Genomic DNA, 27771 nt, shown 5'->3' on the forward strand with positions numbered 1-27771 from the left:
CACGCCTTGCTCAAAGGCACTTCAGTGGGCATTCAAAGAGCGGACAGAGATCTACGTTCACCCTCCATCAGCCCCCATTTGGAGCTAAACCATTAAAATTGCCACTGCGATAGCGCCACCTGGAGGTTATACCCGGTCGGTACAGCTGGACGCAAAACACAGTCCCATACAATTCCATGCTCTCCTCATGGATGATGCCAGAGAGGTTTTTGTTTGGTTTGTTTTCACCACAAAAAAATAAATAAATAAATACATTAATACATTCCATTCATGCATACCAAATTGTGTGAGGAAGCCTTCTGTTTTTATGATGCTAATAAATGACACATTAATCCAGAAAAGTGGAAATAACCACACACCTACAGACTGGTAACAAATCATTTATTACGCTAGACAGGGCCATGATAGCAGCAATTTGACTATTGAAATATTTACACTATCACATCACACCGAGGATACAATGTTACCTTTACAATGTAAACACATGATAGAAAGACATGTTTGAACGCTATAGAAAAGAAGCTCAACTATCCACCAACAAGTCAAACGATAGAAACCCGCCTTTTTTTTTTTTTTAATTCATTTTTTTGCCGACAGCAAAGATCTGTCGGCTCAATGGGGGGGGTCATGTCACAAAATGTTTCCAAGGGCGAGTTCACACAATCCCTTCTCACATACTGGATGGGAAACGGAGCATCCGCGGTGGGGGGGGGGGCGGATTGTGACCTTGATCGGGTGGGTAGTGAAATAAAAATAAGACAAATCATCATCCACGATTGTCCCAAAGTTCATGTGAAAACGTGTTTAATTATCATTCCGAAAAAGACAAAAAAAAAAACATATAAGTACGACTCATACCTATTTACGTCCGCATTTAAAAAAAAAAATCTAAAAGTATGTGCACATGTAACCAGTCCTTATCTGCCTGTCTGCCCACCAGCAGCTTTTACCATTTGCGTAGAAAACGTCTGTGAGGATACTCGTTATTTCAGAGTTCGGCAAAATAATTTACAAACCAAAAGGAACTGAAAACAAAACAGAAACAAACAAACAAAAAAAAAGTGTCGGAAGAATAATTATTCTTTTTTCTTTTTACGTCAAGTATACTGTGGTTCGGTGTCGTGGACGTCACCTAAAAAAAAACAAAAAAATAAAAAACAAAAAAAGACAAAAAACACCAAAGTCCATCGATTCAACAACGAAAAAAAGAGCAGGAGGATGAAGTCGGAGCCACGCCCCCCTCCCAGGTGTGTGTACAGTGTGTATTTGCATGTGCATTCCCGTACACGGGCACGTACGCACGCAGCAGGGGAAGGGCGGGCGTGGCAGCGGGCGTGTCACTGAGGGAAGGCGTCGTCTTTCATGAGCATGCGTGGGCTCTCCTGGTTCTCCATGCGACGCCGCGGCCCCATCATGCCTGAACGGGAGGAACCAGACGCTCCGTCAGCTACGGCCGTTCTCCGCCCTTTTGCGCACAAAGGGCCCTCAGTCTGATACGCATCGGGGGCCCCCGGACCCCGTGTGATTAAGGTGTCCGTCCCTGGCCCCCTGAACTCGCCGGGAGGACACGCATTTAGGGAGCATGGTTCCAGCTCTGATATTAGGATTTGTTTGAACTTACCGCTTTTATGCTTGAACGATTTTGATCTTCTGGGCGAGTTTGGGTTCTGAGACAAGTTTGGATTCAAGAAAACACACACACATATATATATATATATTACTTTGTGTATTCAAACAGAAGAGCACATCACACGGCGGCAACCGAATCTGAACCAACTATCTCTGGCTGCAACAGTTTGACTTTCTGTCATTCGCTGCAAATCTTCCGTAAAAACATTTCGCAGCATCAACAGGTGCGTCAGACACCAAAACCATGAGCATGAACGTACCTTGTCAGATTTCCTTTTCTTGGCTGGAAGGAAAATAAAACACAATTTTAGATGGATAACCGTACAGATAATCAGATTTTTAGATAGATTCAAGAGGAAGACCTCAGAAAATAGACAATAACAAAGCAACGGAATAAAAAAAACGTTAAAAAGAAAATGGCAGTTTAAGGAAAAATGTGGAAATAAAACTGTTAAAATGGCTCAGTGAAATGAAAAACAAAATAGAAAAATAAAAGCTTTAATGAAAAACACAATTTGTTAGAATGGAAGAAATGAGAATAGCATTTTATATTACTTCAAAAAAAGTTAGAATATTGATTTTTTTAACCTCAACATTTTAAAAATATGTTTTTATTTATCCAACATAACTGACAGTCAAAGATGACTTTTGATAAGCAGCCAAACCTAAAAGAGGATTCCTGTTTCACTGAACAGAATAAATAATACAAAATAAAGAATAAAGAATAAAGAATAAAGAATCACCTTTCTTCTCCGCTCCGTACGACCAGTCGTTGTCGTTGACGTCGTCGTTGTCCTCCTGGTCGCTCTCTGACTTGTTGCTGGTGTTGTTGCCAGTAACTATCCTGGAAAAGATGCACAGGGAGTCAAAAAAATGAATAAAAATACAAACAAAACAGAAAAAAAAAAAACAACACACACCGATCCTGGTCTGAAAGTGTTTCCAGTAAAAATAAATTGTGTATATTTTAAATCTGGCTTAAAGGAAAGCGCTGGTCTTCTTCTTGGGTTGACCGCCAGCAATCGGAAAAATAAATAAATAAATAAAGAGGTTAAAGTTTAAAAATGCCGGATTTCTTCTTTAAACAAACAGAGAAACGGTGCAAAACCCCTGAAACGGGTCAAAGGTCAAACCCAGCCAGGGTCAAAGGTCAAATCCAGCCAATTCCTGCTTTTCCCAACTCAAATTTCCCAGGGCAGCGAGAAACAATCACACCACAACAAAACTTTGGAGGTGGAGGGTCTTTTTCATGTCATATAAATACAATAAAAAAAAATTTCAAAAAAAAAAAATATATATATATATATATATATATATAAATAAATATTTCTTCTGCCGTTGAAAATCAGTTTAATGTCTTTTTCTCTGGGCTGCTCCAGTTAGGGGTCGTCACAGCGGAGCATCTGCCTACACCGACCGCCTGCATGTCCTCCCTCACCACGTCCATAACCCTTCTCTCTGGCTTTCCTCTTTTCCCTCCTGCCTGGCAGCTCCATCCTCCACATCCAATAATAATAATAATAATAATAAATATAAAAACATACAATCCGAATGATACAGACCTCTAACCAGTGTTTTGCGCTGAATAAAAATTAAAATTCCTCTGAAATAAATGCATGGGTTCGGTTCAGAGCCTCCTCCCTGCAGAGAGCGTGGCCACGTCGGGCCGAGTTGACGGCACCGATTTGTATTTTTTTTTTAATTTATTTAACTGTATTCCTTTTTTATGAAAATAAATAAATAAATAAATAAATTTCTATTTGTACTATTCCTGGCACAGTCTCTGGAGTTTGCTAAAAAACAAAACAAACAAAACATTTTCAGACATATTGTACATACAATGCAATATGTATGTGACGAATAAATCTTTTGAATCTTTGGAAATTAGCTTTTGTGTTGCAGGATTAAAAGGCTAAAGCTGCACTGATTCAGCAGCTGCAGCGGAAAGCGTTTCGCTCTCAAAGTGACGACTACCCGTGGCGATGAAAGACGCGACTCTTTTCCGGGCAGTGACGCGGCTCTTGACGACTCCCTTGGTATAAAAAGGGCTCGTTCGATTTTCTGACCCCTTGTCGGTTTAACACACGGCGAGCGAGGGAGGGAGGACTTCCCGAACGACAGACAACGCTTCGTCCATTTCGGTTTGTTCAGTGAAGGCTCACTCGCTCTCCCGCTCTTTGGTCGGCGTGACTCCAAACCCGCCCCCCCCGGCCAGCGAAAAGAATCCTTCGCCGTGGATGAATCGTTTGCGAGTCGTGCACCAACGACGATCAATCTGCTGCGATAATTAAGCAAGAGTTTTCCCACGATATATATATTTTTTAGCGCTTCACAGGCGGCGCGGCTGCGGGACTATGCCATCGCTCCAGCGACGTCGGGGCCAAGATGGCCGACCGGGTCCCCCCGCGGCGGTACCTGCGGTTGGCGATGCGGCTGCTGTTGCGCCCCATGCCCAGGCACTTCTCCAGGTGCGGGGCGAAGCGCGAGGCGGCGATGCTGCGGCTGCAGTTGGGGCACACGCACTCCTTGTTCTTCCACTGGTTGTACACCTGGCCGAACACGTCCACGCCCGGCTGGTCCACGATTTCTGCAGGGAGACGAGGGGAGCAGTTGCAGCGGCCAGTTGAACAAACACGCCGTTTGTACGGAGCCGTCACGGTTATGACTACTTTACCGCGTATTGGAATTTTTTTCTCCCACCACATTTTTCCATCCTCTAGCTTTGAGGTTTTTTTTTCGTGTTTTGCCATTTCTTTCTTTTAAATTTTTTTTATTCTATTGCCTTATTATTACTATTATTATTATTATGATTATTATTACCTATGTTTCATGTTAGCTGCCATGCGGTGCAATTTCCCTCCGGGGACAAACGAAGCATCGATCTCATCTGAATATCGCCATTGTTTTGTGAAACTTGACGCCACACGTTTTCCACCAAAATTTCGCGGGAATTTCGATCCGATGTCGCGACAAATACAACGTTTCCATCGAGTGGGTTGAGACAAATTAACTGTTTTGCCAAATGTCTGCCTTCCGGTACTCATGGATCTCCTTCCTGAGGTGGACAGGTATTATCTCACGATTATGGTGAAATTACTTCTGACAAATCGCCAAATGAAACGTCACGGTCGCCCGACACACTTCGACTGAAAGAGCGGACGTGGCTGACGTGGACGACGCTGAGTTGGTAGGAAAGAAAACTAAGTAGAGCATCGCACTGAGTGAAAATGCACTGCATTCAATTAAGGGGGACAACAAAGTGTGGAACGTGTCCTCGACTGAACCAAACAAATAGACGGCCGTGTCTTCGCGGCATCATTTAGAAATGTTAGCGAGGCGACCGGGCGGAAAATCCCTAATCTCCCCCAGAGTGAAACCACCTGCGTGGCGAGGCGAATAAAAACGGCGTCATTTCGACGAGAGATCATAAAGAAAAGAAATTTGTTGAAGCAAAATGTAAACGCTTAAAAAAACATCTATCGTGTTCCCATCGTGAGGGATCCTCCCGACGGCTGTTCTGACCCCGGGCTGTGGAACAAATCCTCGATTGTTTTTTAATTGTAAAAAAAAAAAAAAAGTGTATATATATATATATATATATATATATATATATATATATATATATATATATATCTATATATATATATATATACACATACATACATACATACACACACACACACACACATACACACACACACACATACACACACACACAGTATATGATATTTATATACATTTATATATATTGACATTTCACTGCATATATGTATGAAAGTATGTGACGAATAAACCTCTTGAATCCCCACACACACACACACACACACACACACAGTACAGTAACAATCATACAGTATATGATTGTAACAGAAATTCAAGGGTCGCTTTAATCTGCAGTTTGTCAGTCGGTGGTTTTGAAATAAAGAGGCAGACGGACGTTGTTTTTGGCTTGTACAGGGGTGGGATCAGAGCCCCCCCCCCGCTCGAGAGCAGCTCCCCGAGGCGGACACTTTATGCAGGACGCACACAAGTTGATACGCTCATGGCTCGCATTATGACAGAGGAAGGAGTTTGTCACAATGAAAGGGATGACGGGGCGACTGGAACTGGTTTCAATGGAAGTTGTCTATTGTGACGAGTGCACACAGTACGCAGAGTACGTGCGTTAAAAAGCGTGCACGACTGTGTTTGATTATATGATCATACAATAATACAGTATTGGGGCTAATATATTTGGCAGGAATCCAAGGCTGACCGCCAGCGCCTACATGTGTGTGTGTGTGTGTGTGTGAGAATTAACCCTGTGTGCTGAAATGTGCAACTGGGGCTATATGAGGTGGGGTTCATTATGTGTGTGCATGTTTATGTGATTACACAGACTTAGATATATCGTCAAGAGTAACAACACATCTACACCCAGAGCCAGGAGGGGGCGGAGGCGCGTGTCCGTCCGCTTTGCACTCACCGAAGTCCCTCATGCTTTCTTGGTCCGTGTCATCCAGGAAGAAGTAGCCCTGCTTGACGGCCCGGTGCACCTCGAAGCACAGTCCCAGGCAGGCGTCCTCCACCAGGTCAGACAGGATGTCCTGCGCGAGGCCCTGGCACGGCGGAGGCAGCGGGAGCCGGAGGAGCGGGAGGAGAGGGAGAGGGACGCGGAGACCGGCGTCCGGGTGATTCACCGGCGTTTAAAAACAGGCGGCGAGCGTATCGAGCGTTTTCGAGATCGCCGGCGGAGGGGTGATCAGGTGGAAGGGGGTCCCGCCGATATTAAATGTACGAATACGCATGTAAAGTAAAAAGGTAAAAAAAAAAAACCAAAAAAAAGAGTTTTTACACTGAAGTAAAGTGCACGACACAAGAACCGCCAGGCAGGTTTCGGGTAAACATCTTAACACATAAATCAAAATAAATAAAAAACCTATCAACATCAAGAAAACAGCATTTTCACATGTCGCCAACCACCCACTCACTATCACTAAACTTTACCGTGGAATATAATCATTTAAATCCTTCGGAAATCGCGTTACTTTTGCATTACTGCGTCAACCAATTTAATATCCAACGCTTGAAACGTCTTTTTTGTGAGTAATTCATTATGATTATGACAAATTCACATTTGAGTTGTGTTGCATACAATTCACTCAACCCTGTTACCTGAACACACGCGCCATGTAATATTTGGAATATTCCATAAGTCACATGTTCGACCACAAGTTGCATTATCTGAACTTCCTGAGGGGAGTGGGGAGAAGTAAAAGTCCGTTCTCCTTTTTGTTCTGGATTTTTACTGATATTGTCAGGTCACTCTCCAAGTACAACCCTGTGACAAAAATGGTGCCTTGGAAGTAATTACATTTATTTTGTTCTATACATTTAAGGTCAATCATTAGAATGTCCTTATAGTCCTCACACCATAAATACAGAGGCTAGTGAGCCACATTTTGGATATTTGTCAATTCTATGCAGCCCTGTTACTTCAACCCTGTTACTATTTTGACCCATCTTTAAAACAGACAGACTTGTAAAAAACATGGAATGTTACCCGTGATGGGTAAATACTTTATTTTTTTATTTTTTTATTAAATGGTTAAATGCATGTTTTCTTAGATTCAATGTTGAAAAATTATGAAAAATGAAGTTGAATTTTTAAAGTTACAAGTTCGCCCCCACCCAAACCGTGGAATTGGGCCCGCGGCGCCGTGGCGCCACGGCCCCGCGGCGGGGCGGTGCGGACCCGCCCGGACGTACCTCCAGCTTGCTGTTGTCCAGGCCGGACATTGAAACCTCCTCCATTTTCATTTGCCAGAATCGCGGGTTGAGCCGACGCTGCCGTGGTCATGCTGTAGCGCAGCAAGCGTCAGCCAAAACAGGGCTGCGGCGACAGGACAAGACGGACACGATGACATCACAGTATTGTATATGATGACGTAGAACAACACCCCACTTTGTTATTCTTATGGATTATGGAGCCATTTTCAAATCACGGACCCCTGGATTTGATATGCGTTGGGATCGATCAATTTGGGATCCAATCGGAGAAGATTTTTATTGTTAGACCTCGTGATGGGCATGATTAGTCGACTAATCGGTTAGTCGACTTGGGCGGTGACGTCGACTACTTGATTTATTTATTTATTTTAAACACAACTTCTCTGCCCAGACTCAAATGTGTAGTGCACGTACGACGAGAAACTCCGCCCAGACTCAAATGAGTGTAGCAGACGCTTCGCGCTTGTACCGGGGCGAGTTGACTAAAATTGTTGTTGGTCGTCAAAAAAACGAAACCACCCATCCCTAGTTAGGCCAACGGTCATTACTGGACATGATCGCACCGCTGCGGGATACTCCATCCTGAATGGCGATCAACAGTGACAACCAGCGGTTGGTTATTTCGGAATCGCCCTGATCTGTTATTGATGACCGTTGCTACGGGCAACCGCTCCTCCGCCTTAAGTGTTGACGCTAACACTGACCAGTGGCGCCACCCTGTGGCGCCACACAGAAACTATAACGGAGGACATGACGAGGTGAAGGCGGATAAGGCATAAATCATATTGCATCAGTGTGTTATTTAATTGAGTAGGCAGCCGTGTTATGAGTGGGATAATGTGCAGCCAGAGAGTCATTATCACAGAATAACCCCCTTCGGACTGATCCAGATCAAGGGGTCGGTTGGACGTGATGTGTGAGTAAAACAACAGTGAAGTTTGAATTATTTATCAAATTTCTTTTTTTTTTTTTTGGTTTTGCTGGGGACCCCCTGGATTGGGACCTCCAATCCAACCCCCCACGCCACCCCACCCCACATTGAGAACCCAGCGGTTCAAACGAGCGGGCTACTTACAACCGCACGGCTGGGTCTCCCTCCCGGTCGGGGGGGGACTCGGTTTCCAGGCGGCTTCCCCACCTCCTCCTCCTCCTCCTCCGGTCTAGAACCGACCGAGGGAGCGCAGGAAAAAAAAACAACAAAAAAAAACGGGGACAACGTCGGTTACGGTGGTTGGGAGGGAACAGCCCGGGAAGCCGAACCACCGCAACGAACACGGAACCGGATCAACAGTGTCGGTAGAAACACGGACCCGAGCGCGAACCTCTCGTCCAAAACAAAGAGCTGGTGTTTTTTTTTTCTCTCTCTCGCCGACCAGACGCGACCGCACTGCGGCTGCTGCTCGGCGTAGCGACGCCCGGGCGCCGCTCGCTCCGACCGGGGGAAGGGAGCGGAAGGGGAAGGGGAAGGGCCGGCCGGCCGGCGTGCTCCGCGTTCCGTGTGTGTGTGTGTGTGTGAGCTGCGATCGCGGGGCACCTCGGTCACGCCGCAGCCCCCGCGGCGCTCGATAATAATCGCGTTTATTTACCCTGCTCGGCGGGCGTCCATCTTTACGCCGGAGACGCCAGGCAAGAGCAATCGATCGCGGATCGCCGCGCACGCCGCGCGACTTGAGGCTCCCTTTCTGACGATGCGCTCGGTGGATCCGAGCCCCCGCTGTGACCAGCGCCGAACGGGAAACTCGTTTTATTTTTGTTTTATATTTTCCCCCTTTTTTATTTTATATATGTAAAAAGGGGGAAATAATATATAAAAAAAACAAAAATAAAAACGAGTTTCCCGTTATATATACACAGTATGTATATATATATTTATATATACATGTATAAATATTTATATATACATATAAAATATAAAAATATGAGTGTTATGATTGAAAATATGAACAAACATTCAGAAATCAATAAGCAGTTGCACCAAATATAAATTACAGGCCTACATTTTTACAATAAGCTCAAATAAGATAACGCTTCAGTAATGCCCAGAGGGTAATTCGGGATATTGTTTATAGTTTTGGTAAGGGAAGACGAGAGAACATCACACTTGTTTTATGACTTTGCTTATAATTTATTAATTTGAGACTTTCCGTCATCCAAAAAAAAAAAAGAAATTTAACAGCTCATATATAGCAGCTCAGCTCATACATAGCAGCTCATATAAACAAAATAGGCAATAATAGTAAAACAACGTTACAAAAAAAAAAAAAAAAAAAAAAAAGAAAATGGCAACATAACATTAGCAGTAATCACTGTAATAACAGTAACTTATAAAAGTGGTTGCCTTTAGAATATGGTCAGTTTAGGCTCTGGGGTTGGTCCTTGTTGAAATCCACATTGAATCCCAGATTCACAGATAAACAGCACCAATCAGTTTCCAATCCCACTTCCTTTTTTTCTAGAGTCACTCAGTTATAATAATCCAACACTGTGAGCCAACAAGATAGTTCCAAACAATAGGTCCAACAGTCCTTGGGCTCAACTATTTACAAGCAGAGACGCAGGAAATGCTTGATGCAGAGATGAGACTTGGGCCTGGGTCCAGACCATTGAATCCGCCCACTCGACCACGTCTTCTGATTCTTCTGGTCCGGCATCATGACTTGAAACAGAGGTTTCGAATAGCAAGGCTGTTCTAAAGGGATTAAAAGTACAAATTACTTTGGAATCCAAACAGCACTCTGCTTTACTTTAGTTTGTTATTTTATTTTTAACTTTGCCCCGCTCCACTCTTAACACCCCGGCAAAACCAGTATGTTGGGCATGGATACTCATTAGTGTCGACTTAAAATGACTAAAGAATTAAATTCAGGCAGATGCATTGGTCTCTAGTAATTGGTTAGGATAAATTGAACCCCCCTGCACCAGGGAAATCGGTTGGGGTGGAGGCAACGTCAGATTGAAGATGGAAATGGAGCGTAAGGAGTTGACAATTCTGTCTGACGTGAGGCAAAGATGAAGCAAAACGGGAAAAGTAAAACGTGGGCCATTCAGCAAAGACAGAAAAAGTTGTGAATTACATCGCACCGGGACAATGTCGCTCAATCTCCCGCATCAGATTCAGAACTTGAGCTGGGTCTGCTGTGCTTTTCCACTGCGATCCGCTCATGCGTCCAGAGTTTGCCATCTTCCAGCTCCTCCTGCACGTCAACACACCAGACATTTTATTTATTTATGCTCCAACAAACATTCAGAGAAATAGAATCAACGTAATGTAGCAATAATTACCTTTATTTGTATAGCACCTTTCATACATTACTTAAAGTGCTTAATGTAAAAAAATAAAATAAAAAAGGGCAAGGAAGCAAAATGCATTTAATACAAAATAGAATAATAAAATAATGAAAAGAATGAAATACGTTAAAAAGAGGGTAATCTCGCCTCAGAATCTGAATCCAACTCCTCCTCCTCCTCCTCCTCGCTGCTGCTCTCCTCTGTGTCATCCTCAGAATCCTGTGCGTTCTTGGGCAGACAACAGAGCTTAAACTGGGAGAAGAACTTTATTTCCGCCTGCTTTGAAAAGCCTCCTCCAGGCCACACCGCACCCACCTTATCGATTGAACAAAGTCAATTCTCACCAACCCTAGGCTTCTCATTGTGGGCCTCATTCATAAATATGTGCATATCAGCCACATTTGTTCTTAAACACGTGCAGCGTATGTTGATACATCTGAAACATTCTAAAATGGACAGGCGTTTGTGTGTAAATGCTAATTACCATAAACTACAAACCGATTACTCCACATATGGAGCTTCCTGGTTCCGGCACAGAAGCAAACAAAGAGGAGGAGCCCACTCTACTGCGCATGTCTACCGCAGCTGCTTTGACGGGGCCGGTGGATGCCATGTTGCTGAATCTCACACACACACACGCACGCACGCCTATTCCATATATATATTCCCTCTATCTATTCCATTTTATTTTATTCTATATATTTTTATTCTAAAAGTATGCGACTTGCTGTATTACGTTCTAGGAGTCAGTTAGTTGGGCTATTAGAAATACATTTTTCCTAGGACATAGTGTGTTATCACCGGGTGCGTTGATTTACATTTCACTGCATTTATGTATGAAAGTATGTATATGTATGTGACGAATAAACCTCTTGAATCAAGGATCTTGAATGAATATACACACACAGACACACACACACAGACACACAGACACACACACACGATATTTAAAAATAAATGTATTAATTGCATGGAGGCGGTTTGGGGCTTGTAGCCAGGAAGCTGAGGGACAACTTGGACATGGTGGGCCAGGTTGTTTCATATATAATAAGATGAAAATAAGAATAATTCATTATAGAAGAAGGGCTTCTCTTGCCAGTGGAAACAGCTGATCAGGTATTGATCAGTCAGTTAACAGATCATTGATCACTCCCAATTAACAGATCCTTGTGATCTCCATAGACGCGGTCTCTCCCAAAGCGGCATATGAATATCCATAAAGAGAAATAATCCATTGCAGTTTACCATGTTCTGAAACTGGAGCAGAGAGGGAAAGGTGGAGAGAGGCTCTCGCCCCCTCTGCTCAGCGCTGTTGAGCAACTACTCTGGATCTCACTTCCCCCTCTACAGTCCCGTACATAGACTTTGAGGGGCAGGTTCTCAAAAAAGGCACATGGACCCCCAGTTCTGGTTCTAGGCATTTTGCCGCTCTGGTCAAATGGAGCAGCATAGCAGAGCACTTATCACTGGGAGGAGGCGACGCCCTATCAGAGCACCTGTGAGCCGCCCCCACGGTCGTCCAATGCCTATATGCCACTTACTGTACATTTAGTTAAAACTCTGCAATATCATTTTCCCAGACTGGTCGTCTGGGTGGTTTGTGCGGACGACTGGTCCGAGGCAGTTCATAATTTTCTTCTTGAGTAAAAACAAATTCAAGTAAGAACACGTTGATGGATCCAGAATGTTTGCACAGATCTGTGTGGCGCGCTGTCCATGAGCAGAATTTTAGTTTTACTTCTGAAATTTGTTATTTGTCAAAAACAACCAAATTGATGTATCACAGCAGGGACGTGTCAGCGAAAAGCATTAAATAGATTTCAACAATACATTCTGGAGGGATTTTTTAAGAGACAATTTTCATAATGTGTGGAAAATGTTTCAACCTGAAACCGCGATTGTGTGGATTTGATTGTTTCACAAAGTTCCAATGCCATGTGTCAACTTACAGTTGGTTTGAAGCGGCCTGATACTACGTCTCTGGTACCCAGAGAGCTTCTTTGCTGCAAAATAATTTAATACAAAATAATTATGAACAAACAAATTTTAAATAAATACAGGAAATAAACAAAACATCAAAACAAAGTTCTCGCATTTTTCATGCATTCATACTTACTCTGGGTTTATTCTCCAAGTATTCTTCCTGCTCCTTGGGTGTCAATGTCTGCAAAGAAATTTTATAATAATTATTATAGAAAACTAAAGTTTAAATAAGGACAAAAAAAGTTCATCTTTCTGGTTCACCTGTTGTTTTGTAAGTTATTACTTATAGATATATCGAGGGGGAAGGAAGGAACAGATGTACTTTTTCCACCCCGAGAGAAAATTTGTATCAAACGCGCACAACACAATATGATAAGATAATAATAAAGTAAAATAAAGGCAAATAAATAAACGCATAAATTAAAAAGGCAACCGCCCCAGGCAAGGAAAGACGTTGGACGCTGGTGTGGGACACAGCCCCTTTCCTGTGACACACAGCATGATTGCGAGTAACTGGGTGTCAAACAACTTGCATACAACCTGATTCTGGGTCAGGGTGTCATAAGCAATATATAACATTTGGAAAATATACAATAAACAGTTAACTATACCCCCCCCAAAAATAAAAACACTAACCTGCCAATATACACTCGCCCTAATGCTATACAATTTTTTTTATTAGTATAATTTTTCTGTTTAATTCGGCTTATATCATGAGGTATAGTGTACATTGTTATATTGTATATATATTCCAATTTTATATTTTGTTTGTATTGCTTTTTATTATTATTTTCCTACTGTTTTGATGTGAGCTGTTAAGACAATACAGTTTTCCCTCCGGGGATAAATAAAGTATCCGTCCACCTGTAATAATCACTAATGGATCTTTTATTTCCAGAACAAGATGGAGGAGTTGCACCTACACTGAACCACTGGCGCAGCTCCTCCATGTATCTCTTGAAGTTGTCGCTAGCTTGCCGCTGGTAGTGTTGCTTGCTCTCCTCAGACAGACTCTTCCAGGCCCGGCTGAACGTCCCCAGGGCCCCCCGTTTGGTGCCAGTGTCTCCCAGGAGCCTTATCATCTCAGCACAGTATAGAGAGTTTCCAGATCTGTGTGAGGGATAACATTCTGTATTACTACATGACCATATCTACACACTGTTATTTCATACTATACTCTACTTTACTTTATATGCGTGCATCGCATTATTTTTATATATCTCAGTATTTGTTTTTTTATTTTTTGTGGCTATTTGTATATACACCGATCAGCCACAACATTAAAACCACCACTAATATTGTGTCGCTCCCCCTCATGCCGCCAAAACTACTCCACAAGACCTCTGAAGGTGTCCTGTGGTATCTGGCACCAAGACGTCAGCAGCAGATCCTTTAAGTCCTGGAAGTTGTGAGGTGGGGGCCCCCTTGGATCAGGCTTGTTGTACCACCACATCCCACAGATGCTCCATCGGATCGGACCCTAACCCCCGTCCACATGATGTAGAAGAAAAGGTGATTCATCAGACCAGGCCACCTTCTCCCATTGCTCCATGGTCCAGTTCTGAAGCTCACGTGTTCATTGTAGGTGCTTTGGGTGGTGGTCAGGGGTCAGCCTGGACACTCTGAGCGCTCCCATACGCAGCAAGCTGCCATGCACTGTGTGTTCTGACACCTTTCTATCCTAGCAACAGTCACCTTTTCACCAATCTTTGTTACGGTAGCTCTTCTGTGGGATCGAACCAAATGGGCTAGACTTCCCTCCCCGTGACCCAGTCGCCGGTTGTCCTTCCTTGGACCACTTTTAGTAGGTACTAACCACTGTATACCGGGAACCAGGGCTGCCATCTGAAAGTCGACGAGTCGACTCAGTCGGAAACCCTTCTGCTCAACTTGAAGAATGTCAGTCGACGATGTTTTTTTGTCAGTGTGCATTGCAATAACAGGATAAAACAAATAGAAGCTTATAAAATGTGTTCGCGTCCGGACGCAAACACGGCTCTCCGTGCACCCCAGTTCCTCCAAATAAAACAACCAAACACAGTGAGTGTGTTTTTAGTTGTTTGATTTGGAGGGATGGGGTACGGAGGATCGGGTATCGTGAAGATTTCATTGGTAGCGCTACTTTTACCGATATTGCGGTCTGGTACAGTACAACGCTACTCTTATCGGTAATTTTTTACGAGAAAAGCTCAAACAAATTAAGAGCAGAATTAAGACTGCTTTATTTTCTGTGCATTACACATGGAGAGGGGGTGATCGGGGCCTAATCTGTGCCCTCGTCTCCTCGTGTTTGTATGAGAGCCAGGCAGAGGGAGCCAGCCCCACCCCCCTCACACATATCTCCATTCAGGCGATAGAGAGAGAGCAAAGAGGTCTCTTCTGATAATAGCGGAAATGCTTCTTAGACAAATATCTTAATCTTATTGCAAGTTAGAGAGAGGTTATATAGTCTTCATAAATAAATCTATGGACTTAATGAACTTAATTTCTCCAATACCGTTAACAGCCCCTGTAACACTGGAGTTTATCGATATTACCATCTTTAATAATTTGGCCTCCGGACCTGTTTAATCCCAACCCGAGGCTCGAGCGATCATTCGTGCCCCGTTCCTCCCTGCCCCCACCCTCCCGCCAAATAGTTGAATATTCACATTGAACAGCCTAATCTGATTCCTTGTCGAAGTGCCTCAGATCCTTCCGCTGCTTCCAACACATCAACTTCAACAACTGACTGTTCACTTGCTGCCTCATACATCTCACCCCTTGAAAGGTGCCACTGGAACCAGATGATTCATGTTATTCACTTCACCTGTCTGTCTTAAGGTTGTGGGTGATCGGTGTGTTTGACAATTAAAATTTTATCGGAACCTTTCATTTTTGTTTTTATTCTGCCGTTAGTCTTTTTGTTTTTTTTAAACGCTAATCTTCTGTAGAAATGCACCAATCGTCACCAAGACAAATTCCTCGTACATGTAAGGGCACCTGGCGGAATAAACGGATTCTGATTCTACTATATTATACTATGGTCACTATCATAAATCATTAAAAATAGTAAGTAGTAAATACACTTTACAATATACTAAATCATACTTGTATAAGTATTGCTACTTATGCTGTGATGCCATTCGCAGCCTTGCATATTGATCATTACAACCATAGTCACCATATCGTTTTAAGAAAAGGACATCAGATTTTAATGAAAATAATAATAATAATAATAATAATAATGATTATCTGTTTCACGTACCTGGGCGGCTGCTTGGGCTCTCCAGGGAAAATCCTTTTAATAGGATTGAAAGAATTCTGCGTAAGAATCACAGAAAAGTTTGTAATTAGACAATAGTGTGCAAGTTAAGTTTTCAAAAACAAATAATGTATGTTAAGATGTTCAGGAAGTGCAAGTACAAGCTATAGGATTACATAATAGAGCAACTTTTCCATTACGTGGAGGAGAATTCGGAAACTGAGGGTACTTGAAGGTGTGTAATCACACTTGCATGCTCTTGATGGACATTTTTTTAACAATTGTCCTGTTATAGTGTTCTTATCGGTTATCTTATATTATCTTATTAAAACCTCATCTAAGAACCAGAGTGGTACAGATCATATATTTCATGCAATTTCTCTCTGGGGATGAATAAAGGATATCATCTATTTTAATCCCAAAATTTGAATCATGCAATTTGCTTCTCAGCACAACTTGCATTATTTCCAGAGTGCAAATTATTTGCAGTTTGGCCAGTGTAACACGATGTCAGCCTTTCCTCTCTTCACAGGACCACAACGCAAACACATCGTAAAAATATAATAAGTAAATTAATAAATAAAAGATCAAAATATAATGGGGCACAGTTTGAATACCACTGCTATAACCATTTGAAGACCTGGGTAGACCTAATCTCCTTGGTATTGCTGAACTGAGAGGTTCTGACCTTACAGTCTTTTATCATCTTTTTTCCGTCATTCGTCAGAAACAGCAGCTTTTGTTCCTCCTTCGGCAGAGCCTGGAAAGCAGAACACCAGCTCAGAACGAGGACGGCAGATTATGAAGACGAACATTTAGTGCTGAAGACAAAAAAAATTACTTACAATCACAAACTGTTTCAGGCTTTCCTCATACTGTTTCTTCAACTGAGAGAGATGACACAGAATGATTGGATGATGTGAAAAAGCCAGTGAATTCCTTCAAGTGCCAGCTGAAAACATACCTCTTATAACTTAGCTGTAGACAGAAAAAAGGAGTGTAGCTTTCCAAATGTTTTTATCTATTCTTTACCATTTTGCGTGATGCACATGCTATGTTTTTATTATCTTTTCATGTTTAACTTTGGCTCTTTTTTTATAGCATTTCTTTGTGTTTATTTTTTATCTTTCAATTTAAAAAAAGGGCAACTTCCAGGTTGACCCATCCATGTAAATGCACCTGGCAGAATAATCTCATTCTGACTGTGAAAAATAAAGTTGTTATTGTGCTCTGTGTGCGTCCTCCCACCTCTCTACAGCGTCTGTTGTACTCCTCCTTCCTAGTCTGAGTCATTTGTTTCCAGTGTTTTCCGCACACTTTGATATGTTCGAGAGAAGATGAAGTGGCGCCCTTAGAGGAGGCCCGCTGCTCCCGGGCGAACAGAGCGAATCCATTGCTTAAAAAATTAAAACACAAAGATAAAAAACACAAAGGTAAACACATGAACACCATTGTAAAAATAACAACTAAAGTGCTCAGCTCGACCTAGACTGAAACCATCCAACATGTGTGCCGTCATTAGTAAATATTTTAAGGCCGTAAACGATGGTAAGGATCATTTTGAGAATAATGATGGAAAATCACTCTCTGAGCAATGGTCTTGGTCCAAATTGATAACAATTTAGAATATTTAAAACACACACACACACACCCATAGAGACATTTCAAAGTACACACACACGCTATGTCCACAGCTTACACTGGTGCTTTGACTGGCATCCTGTCTGCCTGGTGCTCCCCCTCACCATTCAGCTCCTTCAAACAATAGAGAACACAACTACAAGGTTATTTTACAACCAGATCAGCAGCCTTTGTGTGTCTTATCGGAATTATACGACTGTGTTTCCACTTGCACGCACCAACGTAAGCCATGCAATTTCCTGACATGTCATGTTATAAAAATGGAGGCCCAAATTGTTAATCTGATTGCCTTCTTTTAATGTAAAGCACTTTGAGTTGCATGTTGTGTATGGAAAATACTAAGGTTCCAAGGTTGTTATTAATATTAGATTTATAATTTTTATTTTATTGTTATAAATAATAATAATAAACAAGCAAAATGCATTTGATAAAAATATTGAAATATTATACTCATTTAACATTTGCGTTTCATTAATTTATCCTTTGAAGGATCACAATCTCAATGGATTCCCCATCCTTCGGGAAACATTATTTCTCTTAAATTATTATTCTTGAATTACTGTTCTTGACATCTCTCAATTCTCAAATAATCCTCTCAATTTAAACCCAGTTTCTGTCCAAGTTCAAGTTCAAGCTCTAAAAATACAAAAAAATACCTAAATGTGCATAATCGACACACATTTCAAACAAAATTAATTGATCTTGATCTAATATAATGAGTAATTAGCTGAAATGTTACGTACATTTTGTAAACCGGCTTTGTCGTCTTTACTTTTCCTTTTGGGCGTCAGCCGACCGCCGAGGTACTTCAATCTTTGTGGCATTTTATCGCTGTAATTCTGGATCCTGCAGGACAACATCAGGGTTTAAACACACAAGAACAGCTTCGTCTTTTTTTTTTGCTAAATTAAGTCCCATAGAAACAGAAAGCAACGCCAGGGTATGTGTTATATTTTCCCTACACGTAGGATTCCTGTTCGGCCTGAATCCCGTGTCTCAAGGTGCCCGTTCAGAGCTACAACTGATAATCATATATATATAAAAATAATCAATCTGATTATCATATATTATATCACAATTTATCATTTTTAATATTACATGATCTAAATGATCAGAATTATAGTCACGTGGGATTATCAGTTTTTCCAGCCATTGTGTATGTAATGGGTATGTAGCGGTAGGAGAAGCAGGCATCCTCCTGCTGGTTACAATACATATTGCAGCTTGTCTCTAGCTGTTTCCAGTGGTGATTGCTGTGTCAAATGATTGCCATGAAATATGAAAAACAGTATTTCTGTGAGTAATAAGCATATCACGGCTTCTCTTTTTCCGACGCCTTGCTGGATCTTGAACGCATCACGTACTCGCATAGTCGAGTGGACTGGACATGGTCATGGGATATTTTAGGATTCGTTTTCATGTTTTATCATAAATCCGGCAAAGTAACAGCAACCAAAGAGAAAATATCAATCGAACAGATCCACAGACATCTACCGGGTAAGAAGATACATAAACACACACCTAGTTAGTAATCTCTAACCACTACAGAGTGACAGAGTCTCCACCGCACACTGGACATTGTGCCAATTGACTTTCTGACCCATAACCTGCACATTTATAGTAAATAGTATAATATCATAAAGCGTGTTACTGTAAATCACATCTCTCTCCATTTGTTTCCGAACGTTGGCGTGTCAGTGACGCATGACTATCCGGCAAATGTGGGTCCCATATGGTCGGTTTTTCCACTAATTCCTGCTCCATATGTGGATCGATTTGGATGAAAGCTGAACCAAGAGATGTTTTTGACATCCCGGTTCTAATGAGATGTCAACTGTGTTCGTTGCTACTGTCATTGTTGTGTTCCAGATAGTTTTAGCCCCATTGTAGATACTTTGGCGTGTCAGTGAGTCACGACCACGACTGTGATTTTGGTCAAATTTGGTCGATTTTTCCCTAATTTCGGCTCCGTATGTGGATCGATTTGGTTGAAAGTTGAACCACGAGATGTTTGTGATGTTGCAAGTTTTCACCGGAAAAACTCTTTCTTTCATGCAATTAATACAATAATAGCATAGATAAACACCTGAACAGTTAGGAGCTTTAGCAAAACTAGACTTTAGAAATAATAAACAATAACTTAGTTATTAAACTACTTTTAAGTTACTCACCAAAATAAGCGCAGAAAAAACATGCTATTTTTGCCAGAGGGGAATGATGGAAGTAAACGGCAAATTACTACTTGTGTCTTCTCTTTTACGTGGCTTGTACGTCAACTCTGGTTTGTGCGTCCGCCATATTGGAGGGGTTGAGATCCACTGCTGCTAATCCCAATTGAATTTGTATGCTTTATTATTTTTTAATATTTTCAACATTTTAATGCTCAAATTTACTACTGGGGGGGCATCACGCATGGTTCTGCAGCTCCAATCGTTTAGAGCGATCTTTCTTCAAACAAAGCAAATAAAAATTTGAGATGTATTTAATTTACCCCGTTACCTGCTGCAGAGAAGCCGATACAAAAAAAAATAAAAATAAATAAATCAATAAATCCCGCCCCATTCTCACGGCCCGGGTGGCAATTACCCAGGTCCAACACATTGATTCGCTAACTTTAGCGGGCGGGCGCACACAAACACACACACACACACACACCCCCCCCCCTCCGGAGGGGCCCGCAACCCCGAGCGCACACTGCATTTGGTTACTGGTGGATCTTGACAGCCACGATAAGGCGGCCATGTGGGATAATATTACTGAAAAATACGGGGAGAATAGGGAACCTGCTTGTGATTTTAAAGTTCTAAATTGAACTTGCTCATTTCGATCGATTTTTTGAATGTGAATGGTGACACCCTTTATCAATACAGTTCTGTTTTTATAATAACACTATACTACTCAAGGAGAAGGTAATTCATTGTATTCATTTTTTGTTATTGTTATTGTTATTATGATTAATAGTTTGGGAGGTTGTTATTACCTGTAGTCGGCCGTTCTCTGTTCATATTCTTCACACGCCAGCTTGAATTTCTTGGCATATTTGTCCTGTGATTGAGGAAAAATACAGCAATGTAATACATGTTATTATACAACAACAACAACAAACCATCTTTTGTTCCACTGTACCTTTTTGCGTTGAGGGAGATTTTTGAAGCCTTTGCTCATTAATTTGAGCATCTGCCTGGCGTCCGCATCCGGGTTCTTTTTCTTATACCTATTCCGTTTGTCCTTCATGAACAGGGACAATTCGTTTAGAGGTCTGCTCTGGAACTCTGGATGAATCTAGAAGGAAGAGATTTCATTTAGAAAATGTATATATATATATATATATATATATATAGCCTATCGCTACTCGCCTTCATCTTGCTTGCGTCGTCCTAGACACAAGTGGAATTGATTTACTATGCAAGGCATTTTATATGATATTCTTTTTCACATTGTTGGTCAAACACAGAAGTGTGTGTGTGCACGTGAGCGCACTTATTAAAGGTCCAGCCTGAAGGGCGGGGTCCTATTGTCTTTGTTCAGATTTCTATTACTCTCCTCGGCATTATCACCGGTCAAAGTGTCTAGCGCACAGAAACAATCGAACTAAAGTACATGAATGAATAAGATTTGAATTCGGGGCAGTCCACACACATTGTGGTCCAAGTTTAATCCACATCGGACTACTTCTGTAGGAGTAGTAAGTAAAAAAAAAATAATAATAAAATTGTCACTTCCATCAAGGTTCCCAACGAGCTGGGGAGATACCAAAAGGTCACGTGGAAACAAATTTGCTTTTGTTACCTTCAGATTTTTCCTGGTGAAAGGATTTTCAATCACACATTCAGCTTCATCGATGAGCTCGGTAAGACTTCGAGTCTTGCGCATCTGAAAATGATAAAAAAAAAAAAACAAGACTTTACTGACAAAATCTTCAGAATGTTGCCAAGAAACATTTAAACAGCTCACATTTTGTTATGCACATTTCAACAGGCGTTTTCACACCAAACCTGGGGACACCCTGAGGGGAAGTGGGGAGGCCCCCGAGAACTAATACCTTTAAGGGCTTTTTTTTCCTGGTTGCATTCACAATGAACTGGAACTCTGACAGAGTTCTAAGAACTACAAACATTTCTATTTCCTGCAGTGTGGACACAAAAAAATGAACTGTTCTTCCAAAAGCTCTTAGAACTATGAAAAAGTTCATGCGGTGCGTAAACACCTATTGTTCCCAGTACTGTAGCTCTTTCCATTGCATCAATGTATATAGCTAGTCGAAAGCGAACTCAATCCCTTCTGGAAAATATTAAAATGTCAGTCGAGATTGTTTGCATTTGATGTTTCTATGACATTAGACAGGTGAATGGATGGATGGATAGACAGAATATAAAAGATGCTTCTCAGTAACAGAGCTTCTTTTCTACAATAGGTTTATATCAAGCCACATTCTGTACAATAACCTTGTGTAACAGAAGAATACATTTTTTTGGCTCCACTAAAGAGCCCAATAAAGAACTAAAGAAGATTAAGATCATAAAACGGGGAAATTCTGGTAATAAGGCACAAATAGGCAACACTAATAAAAGTAATAATAAAATAACAAAATCTATTTTTGAAAATCCACGATAAACCTAAAAATAAAGCTCTGTATCAACAACTCACATTTGAATTTAAGACGAAATTGTGCATATATTCAAGTATACATACATAAAGTAAACCCCAAATCTGAAAACGAGTGCAATATTTCCCTTTTATTAAATGCAATTTTGTAAATCTAATTTTATTAGCTTATTCTTACCCAGTTATTAATTTATTTAATTATTTTCATTCTTTTATTAATCTACTTCATAAGTGCGTTTGGCTTGTTTGCTTTGCTTGTTACTATTGTTGGCCTTCTTTAAATGTAAGGCACTTTGAGTTACATGTCGTGTATGAAAGGTGCTATACAAATAATAGTTCTTCGTCTTCATATTATTATGATTATATACCTCTGTATGTATAATGTATACATTAAAGTAATATAATCACGGAAGACAAATTGTAAATAAAATACCAGCAATGAAGGCATGGGCAATGTGTATAGTGATTAGGGCAGCGATTCCCAACCTGTGGGCTGGGAGGGCAATGCAAGTGGGCCGCTAAATCATGGGCAAAACAGATTTTATTGAAGAAAAATTTTGACAAAAAAATGTAAATGCAAAAAATAATAATAAATCTATTTTTTCTCAGGCAAGTTTAATTTAGGAGGATTTAAATGTAAATTTAATACAACAGACAATTAATTCTATTATATAATTATAGAACCTAGTTTCGTGATTGTGGCGCCGCCCCTTATGGCCGCCTGTGCGAGCACCTCGTGTCAATTACGCACATTTTACTATTATTAGTATTTTTTGTATTTTTAGAGCTTATAGAGCTTATTGTGCGTAATCAGCGGGTTTCATGACATTTCACTGCATATAAAGTATGTATGACCAGATGTATGTGACAAACAATCTCTTGAACTTGAAAAATTCATCACTGATGGATAGGAACTTATGTTAGGGTGTACCACGTCAAAGCTGGACTACGATCTACGTGCACCTGTACATTTTTGACCTTGCGGTGATAATAAAATGGATCGGACAGGCGGGACAGTCCTGCCTGTTAAACAAAAAAGAAAGGTTTGGAGAAAGTATAGCGCTGAATATTTATCATTGGGTTCTTTTATACAGGCATGGAAGACGAACTGTTAACGCGGTGCGTGGTGTGTTCCGAGATTTGATCAAACAAAGCCATGAAGCCATGTAAACTGCAGCGTCACCTCGAGACAAAACACCAACAGGACATGCCCAAGTCGCTTGAATTTTTCAATAATAAACTCAAGAGTATCAGGGCAGCAAGAAAGTCATCGAAACTTTGTGTATGGGCACCCAGAACACAAAGGCAGCAGAGGCTTCCAATCCGTCGCCCGACTGATAGCTAAGCCTGGTAAGCCGCATACCATCGGGGAGATTTTAATTCTTCCTGCCACAAAAGAGATAGTTGGGGTGATGTTGGGAGAGAAGGCGTGCAAGCAAATCAACCTCATCTCATTGTCTGATAACTCAGTCAAACGCAGAATTGCCGAAACGGCAGAAAATGTGTCAGAACAGCTGATAACGAGCGTACGAGAGAGTCGTTTTTAATGGAAAATGGAGATGTGGGCCAGTCGAGTTGAGCGGTCAAATTTTGACTCGTTTGAGAATTTATCTGATTTTTTGACAAAGGAAGAAAAGTGGCTTCCTGTCACCGTAATTAATCCTATCAAAAAGCACCCACATGGTTTGAGGACCAAGCTGCACGAATACCTCCCCATCCCAGATGTGCAGGGCAGCTGGATCAAAGGCCTGAGCACAAAAGAGGAAGCTCTTGTGGATCTCTCCTGCGACAGCGCATTGAAACTGGCTTTCTCACAGAAGGACCTGACAAGCTCATGGCTTCATGTTGCTTCCGAGTATCCTGATCTGTCCAACAGAGCCGCGAGATGCCTTTCCCGATGACGCATCTCTGTGAGACTGGCTTTTCGGTGCTTGTGGCATTGAAGACGAAATACAGGAATAAACTGAATGTTGATCCAGATCTTCGCCTGAGGCTGTCGTCCCTGAAGCCAGACATCAAGCATTTGGTGTCTACCATGCAATATCAGCATTCTCATGAGGTGAGTTAATATTACTGTGCTCCTGTTATTGTTAATTTTACATCATGAACGTTACACGAAAGTTCCATCGATATAAGGTTATTTTTAACCCACCTCTTTTTTTTGTTTTACCAGTTCTGCATTTTATGTATGAGAATGCATATGATTGTTAAAATATACATCCTCAGAGAATGCACTGTTTGACTCCCGTATTACTTCTGGTCAGATGTGGGCCGCAAACACTTGAGATTTTCAAGTGGGCCACGAGTCTGAAAAGGTTGGGAACCACTGGATTAGTGTGATAGAGGACTCACCTTATCCAACATCTGTTGCCACTTCAGTTTACATTGTTCAGAGGAATAAGGGTGAAATGCCACTTCCTCCCAGTCCAGGGTCTTCTGTGTCCGGGTGTATGCACGGCATATTTCACGCTTCGGGATGTTGTTTTTCATCGCAGAGAGAAGGCTTATCAGGTGGTCCTTAGGCCAGACTAAAAAAGGGCCAAACAGTCCAAGACCAAGTCAAAAGTTATTAGTTCAATACATGGTTCTGCTTACATAAGTACACTACCACAATGCAGTACTTGAATGTTTTTTATTGTCAAAAGCACTACAAAACAGCATGGAAGCAGTTATCTGTGGTGGAAAGTTAAAACAGTTTCAACTAATATACTCAACTTTGGAGAATTTCAAAGCAAATATTTATAACTTTTAGAATAACAGAAACATGGTTAAAAGTTAAAAAAAAAAGTTAAGTTAAAAATAAGAAACGTATCTAAGAAAAATGAAATAAAATATATAGTGGAAAAAAAGTCTAAAATAAAGTAAAACAAAGTAAAAATATTTTGTTAAAATAATTATAATAATAATAAATGGAAACAGCTGAGCAAAACGAAAATAGTTATAGAAGTTTCCCCGTTTTACTTACCCGGTTCGTTCGTCTCCATTTCACGAAACGTTTTATGCCGTGTAGATATATAAATTGGCCACAAACTTATAAAAAGCAAAAACAAATGATTCCAATATATGGTAAGAAACCAGACCAAACTGCTGTTTCGCTCGACTTCGCGATGCTTTTTAGCTTAACCGCTAGCCACCTCGGCTAAGTTATGTTGTTTTAAATTACGAGTTCTGTGGGTATCGTCATTACACAACACAAATGTACCACGCTGCCACGCAGCTGTGTTAACCAACCCACATTTTAATTCAAATAAAATTACAATAAATACAATGTTTAAAGCGGGGAAGGGGACACCGCATTCAACACATGAGACGCCTTGCTTGTGCCCGGCGGCAGAGCAGCGGCGACAGCACCTTCTTCTTCTACTACTACTTCTTCTACTTCTACTTTTGCTGCTGCTGCTTCTTCGTTGGTGTTTATTGGCGGTGAGCAAAGCAGCTCAGATGTGCATCACCGTCATCAATTGGATTGGAGTGGAACAGGAGAATAGGCAGGAAATTAAATTAAATTAAATTAAATTAAATTAAATTAAATTAAATTAAATTAAATTAAACAAACAAATACATAGCCAAGCAAACAAACAAATAAATAAAAATGTTAATAAATAAATAAACAAACAAACAAACAAATAAATAAATAACTATATTAAAATGGGTTTCTATTTAAAACGTAATAATGTCACAGTATTTCTTGCCTGCTGTTTTCCCCAAGAGACCTGACAATGAAAAGTCATGTTGTTGCTTTTCCTTCCTCGGCGACTGAAAAGGGTGATTTGTGTTGACACTGCATTTCCTCCACTGAAGTCGTCCACGTTCCGCTGTTTCTGCTTGGTTGGAGTGTTGGGTGCTGGCCTGTTTGATATCATCTATGGTTGAGACCCGTGTGCGATGACATTTTCTTCCCTTGGTTTCCAGCCCGCCGTCCTCCCAGCACCGACATGTCTTTGTATATTTTAAACAGTAAATGTCGCCGGTTTCACCATCATCCCAATCCTCCTGCCATACTGATTGTGCATACTATGTCCCAGTGAAGGTCTCAGCTTCAGCTTTGCTAAGTGCAGTGGTCTCAAACTCAAATTACCTGGGGGCCACTGGCCAGGTTGTGTTATTCCAGGGGGACTGTGTTGAATTTCAAGGGAAAAAACAGCCTGATTTATTTTTTTGTCTTGTTTTGTTTCTCCTGAACGTTGGTGAATTGCTCTCTTTCGATCTATTTCTATTTCATTGTGATTAAAAAAAAGACAGATTTATTAATATATCATCACTATGAAGCGGGCCAAATTAAAAAGCATCATGGGCCGGCTGTGTCCCCTAGGCCTGTAGTTTGAGACCTCTGACTTAATGGAACTTGTTGCTCTATATCCTTGATTCTGAGTGTTTGTTTGACCAGAATATCCACCTGCTCATTTACCCTCACACCAACATGAGCAGGAACCTGAGGAAACGTGTAGATAAACGCTTCATTTCCATCCTGAGCATTATAAGGAGTATTTCATTCATAATATCTGCTGAAAAGCTGTCAGATGCAATGCAGGTGTTATTTATTTCTTTCTCCTTTATCCACTGCAGGGCCAATAATACTGTAGTTTATAGTGACGGAGGGTCTGTTACCCTTTTCTTAATATATGTCTCACTCCCTGGGAGATATACTGCTGCACCTGCACACCCTGTATCGAGATCTTCTGAGCCATCTGTGAATACAAACACTCCTCTTCTTATTTTTCTTTGGGCTGCCCCCGTTAGGGGTCGCCACAGCGGAGCATCTGCCTCCAACACCTTCTGTCCTGAGCACCTTCCTCCCTTACACCAACCGCCTGCACGTCCTCCCTCACCACATCCATAAACATTCTCTTTGGCCTTCCTCTTTTCCTCTTGCCTGGCAGCTCCATTCAATGCTGCTCAAAATACTAATAGTAATGTTAATGTATTAATTACTGTACTCACTCACACTGGGACTAATTGTTCTCATACATTTGGGTCTCTGATGGACCTACTAACACACAAACTGTGAAATAAGACAACTCAGTCCATTTTTTTTGTGAGGTGCCTATTTCAGAAAACCAGAATACCCCAAAGAGCCGGTATATTCGACCAAGTGGTGAAATGTTCTAGTAACAGATTCAAGCCTAGTTATTAATGGTTAAAAAAACACACACACACACACACACACACACAAATACAAATGATAGTGAACGTTTTCTTTATTATTCGCTGGGTCAACCAATTTAGTTTATATTGCATAAATGTGAGGTTTTGCTTCTTGGTGTTTAAAAATTATCATTTGACAACATTTTGGATCAGAACACATCTCCACATACGATTCCAAAATATCTCAATATCTTTGACGCTGAATTCAGAATATACAAGCCGGATAAAATAGACGACAATATGTGTGTTTGTGTGTAGGAGGTAGCTTTAATACTACTACTGAGAGATGACAGACACAACGTGTTGTAAGAAATGAGTACATTCAGAAATACAGGATCAAATGTATGGTGATGCACCACTGCTCTTTCAAAATCAAAGCCAGCTTTTAAAAAAAATGTTCCATTTTGGCAGACAGGCACCTCTACCCAAACTTAATTCATACACTACTTAAAATGAAGTTCATTAAA

At 41.1% G+C, this 27771-nt stretch overlaps 2 protein-coding genes across 4 annotated transcripts; both read right to left on the reverse strand.

Moving 5' to 3' along the window:
- Positions 1-413: 413 nt before the first annotated feature.
- Positions 414-9011, reverse strand: atxn7l3b (ataxin 7 like 3b). The gene is made up of 8 exons (XM_080021616.1): positions 8474-9011; positions 7378-7501; positions 6095-6227; positions 4045-4216; positions 2373-2473; positions 1890-1912; positions 1622-1667; positions 414-1417 (listed from the first exon to the last, which is right to left on the reverse strand). The coding sequence occupies exons 2-8, from the start codon at positions 7426-7428 to the stop codon at positions 1338-1340; spliced, it is 606 nt and encodes a 201-aa protein (XP_079877742.1). The 5' UTR covers positions 7429-7501; positions 8474-9011; the 3' UTR covers positions 414-1337.
- A 497-nt stretch (positions 9012-9508) lies between these two features.
- LOC307245886 (nucleolar transcription factor 1-like) lies at positions 9509-25308 on the reverse strand. 3 transcript variants are annotated; one of them, XM_080021611.1, is made up of 17 exons: positions 25125-25308; positions 24512-24687; positions 21344-21427; positions 20681-20836; positions 20535-20599; positions 18298-18400; positions 17613-17668; positions 17162-17309; positions 16759-16800; positions 16602-16673; positions 15917-15972; positions 13593-13779; positions 12803-12850; positions 12636-12689; positions 10834-10914; positions 10480-10592; positions 9509-10082 (listed from the first exon to the last, which is right to left on the reverse strand). In XM_080021611.1, exons 1-16 carry the CDS (start codon positions 25141-25143, stop codon positions 10494-10496), a joined length of 1446 nt encoding a protein of 481 aa, XP_079877737.1. In that variant the 5' UTR covers positions 25144-25308; the 3' UTR covers positions 9509-10082; positions 10480-10493. The 3 variants fall into 3 exon arrangements, with proteins under 3 accessions (XP_079877737.1, XP_079877735.1, XP_079877736.1); XM_080021609.1 differs by having other exon boundaries at positions 9509-10087; XM_080021610.1 differs by having other exon boundaries at positions 9509-10087; positions 10473-10592.
- Positions 25309-27771: the final 2463 nt, after the last annotated feature.

This window comes from Zeus faber, assembly GCF_960531495.2.
Source record: "Zeus faber genome assembly, chromosome: 20".
Classification (NCBI taxonomy): domain Eukaryota; kingdom Metazoa; phylum Chordata; class Actinopteri; order Zeiformes; family Zeidae; genus Zeus; species Zeus faber.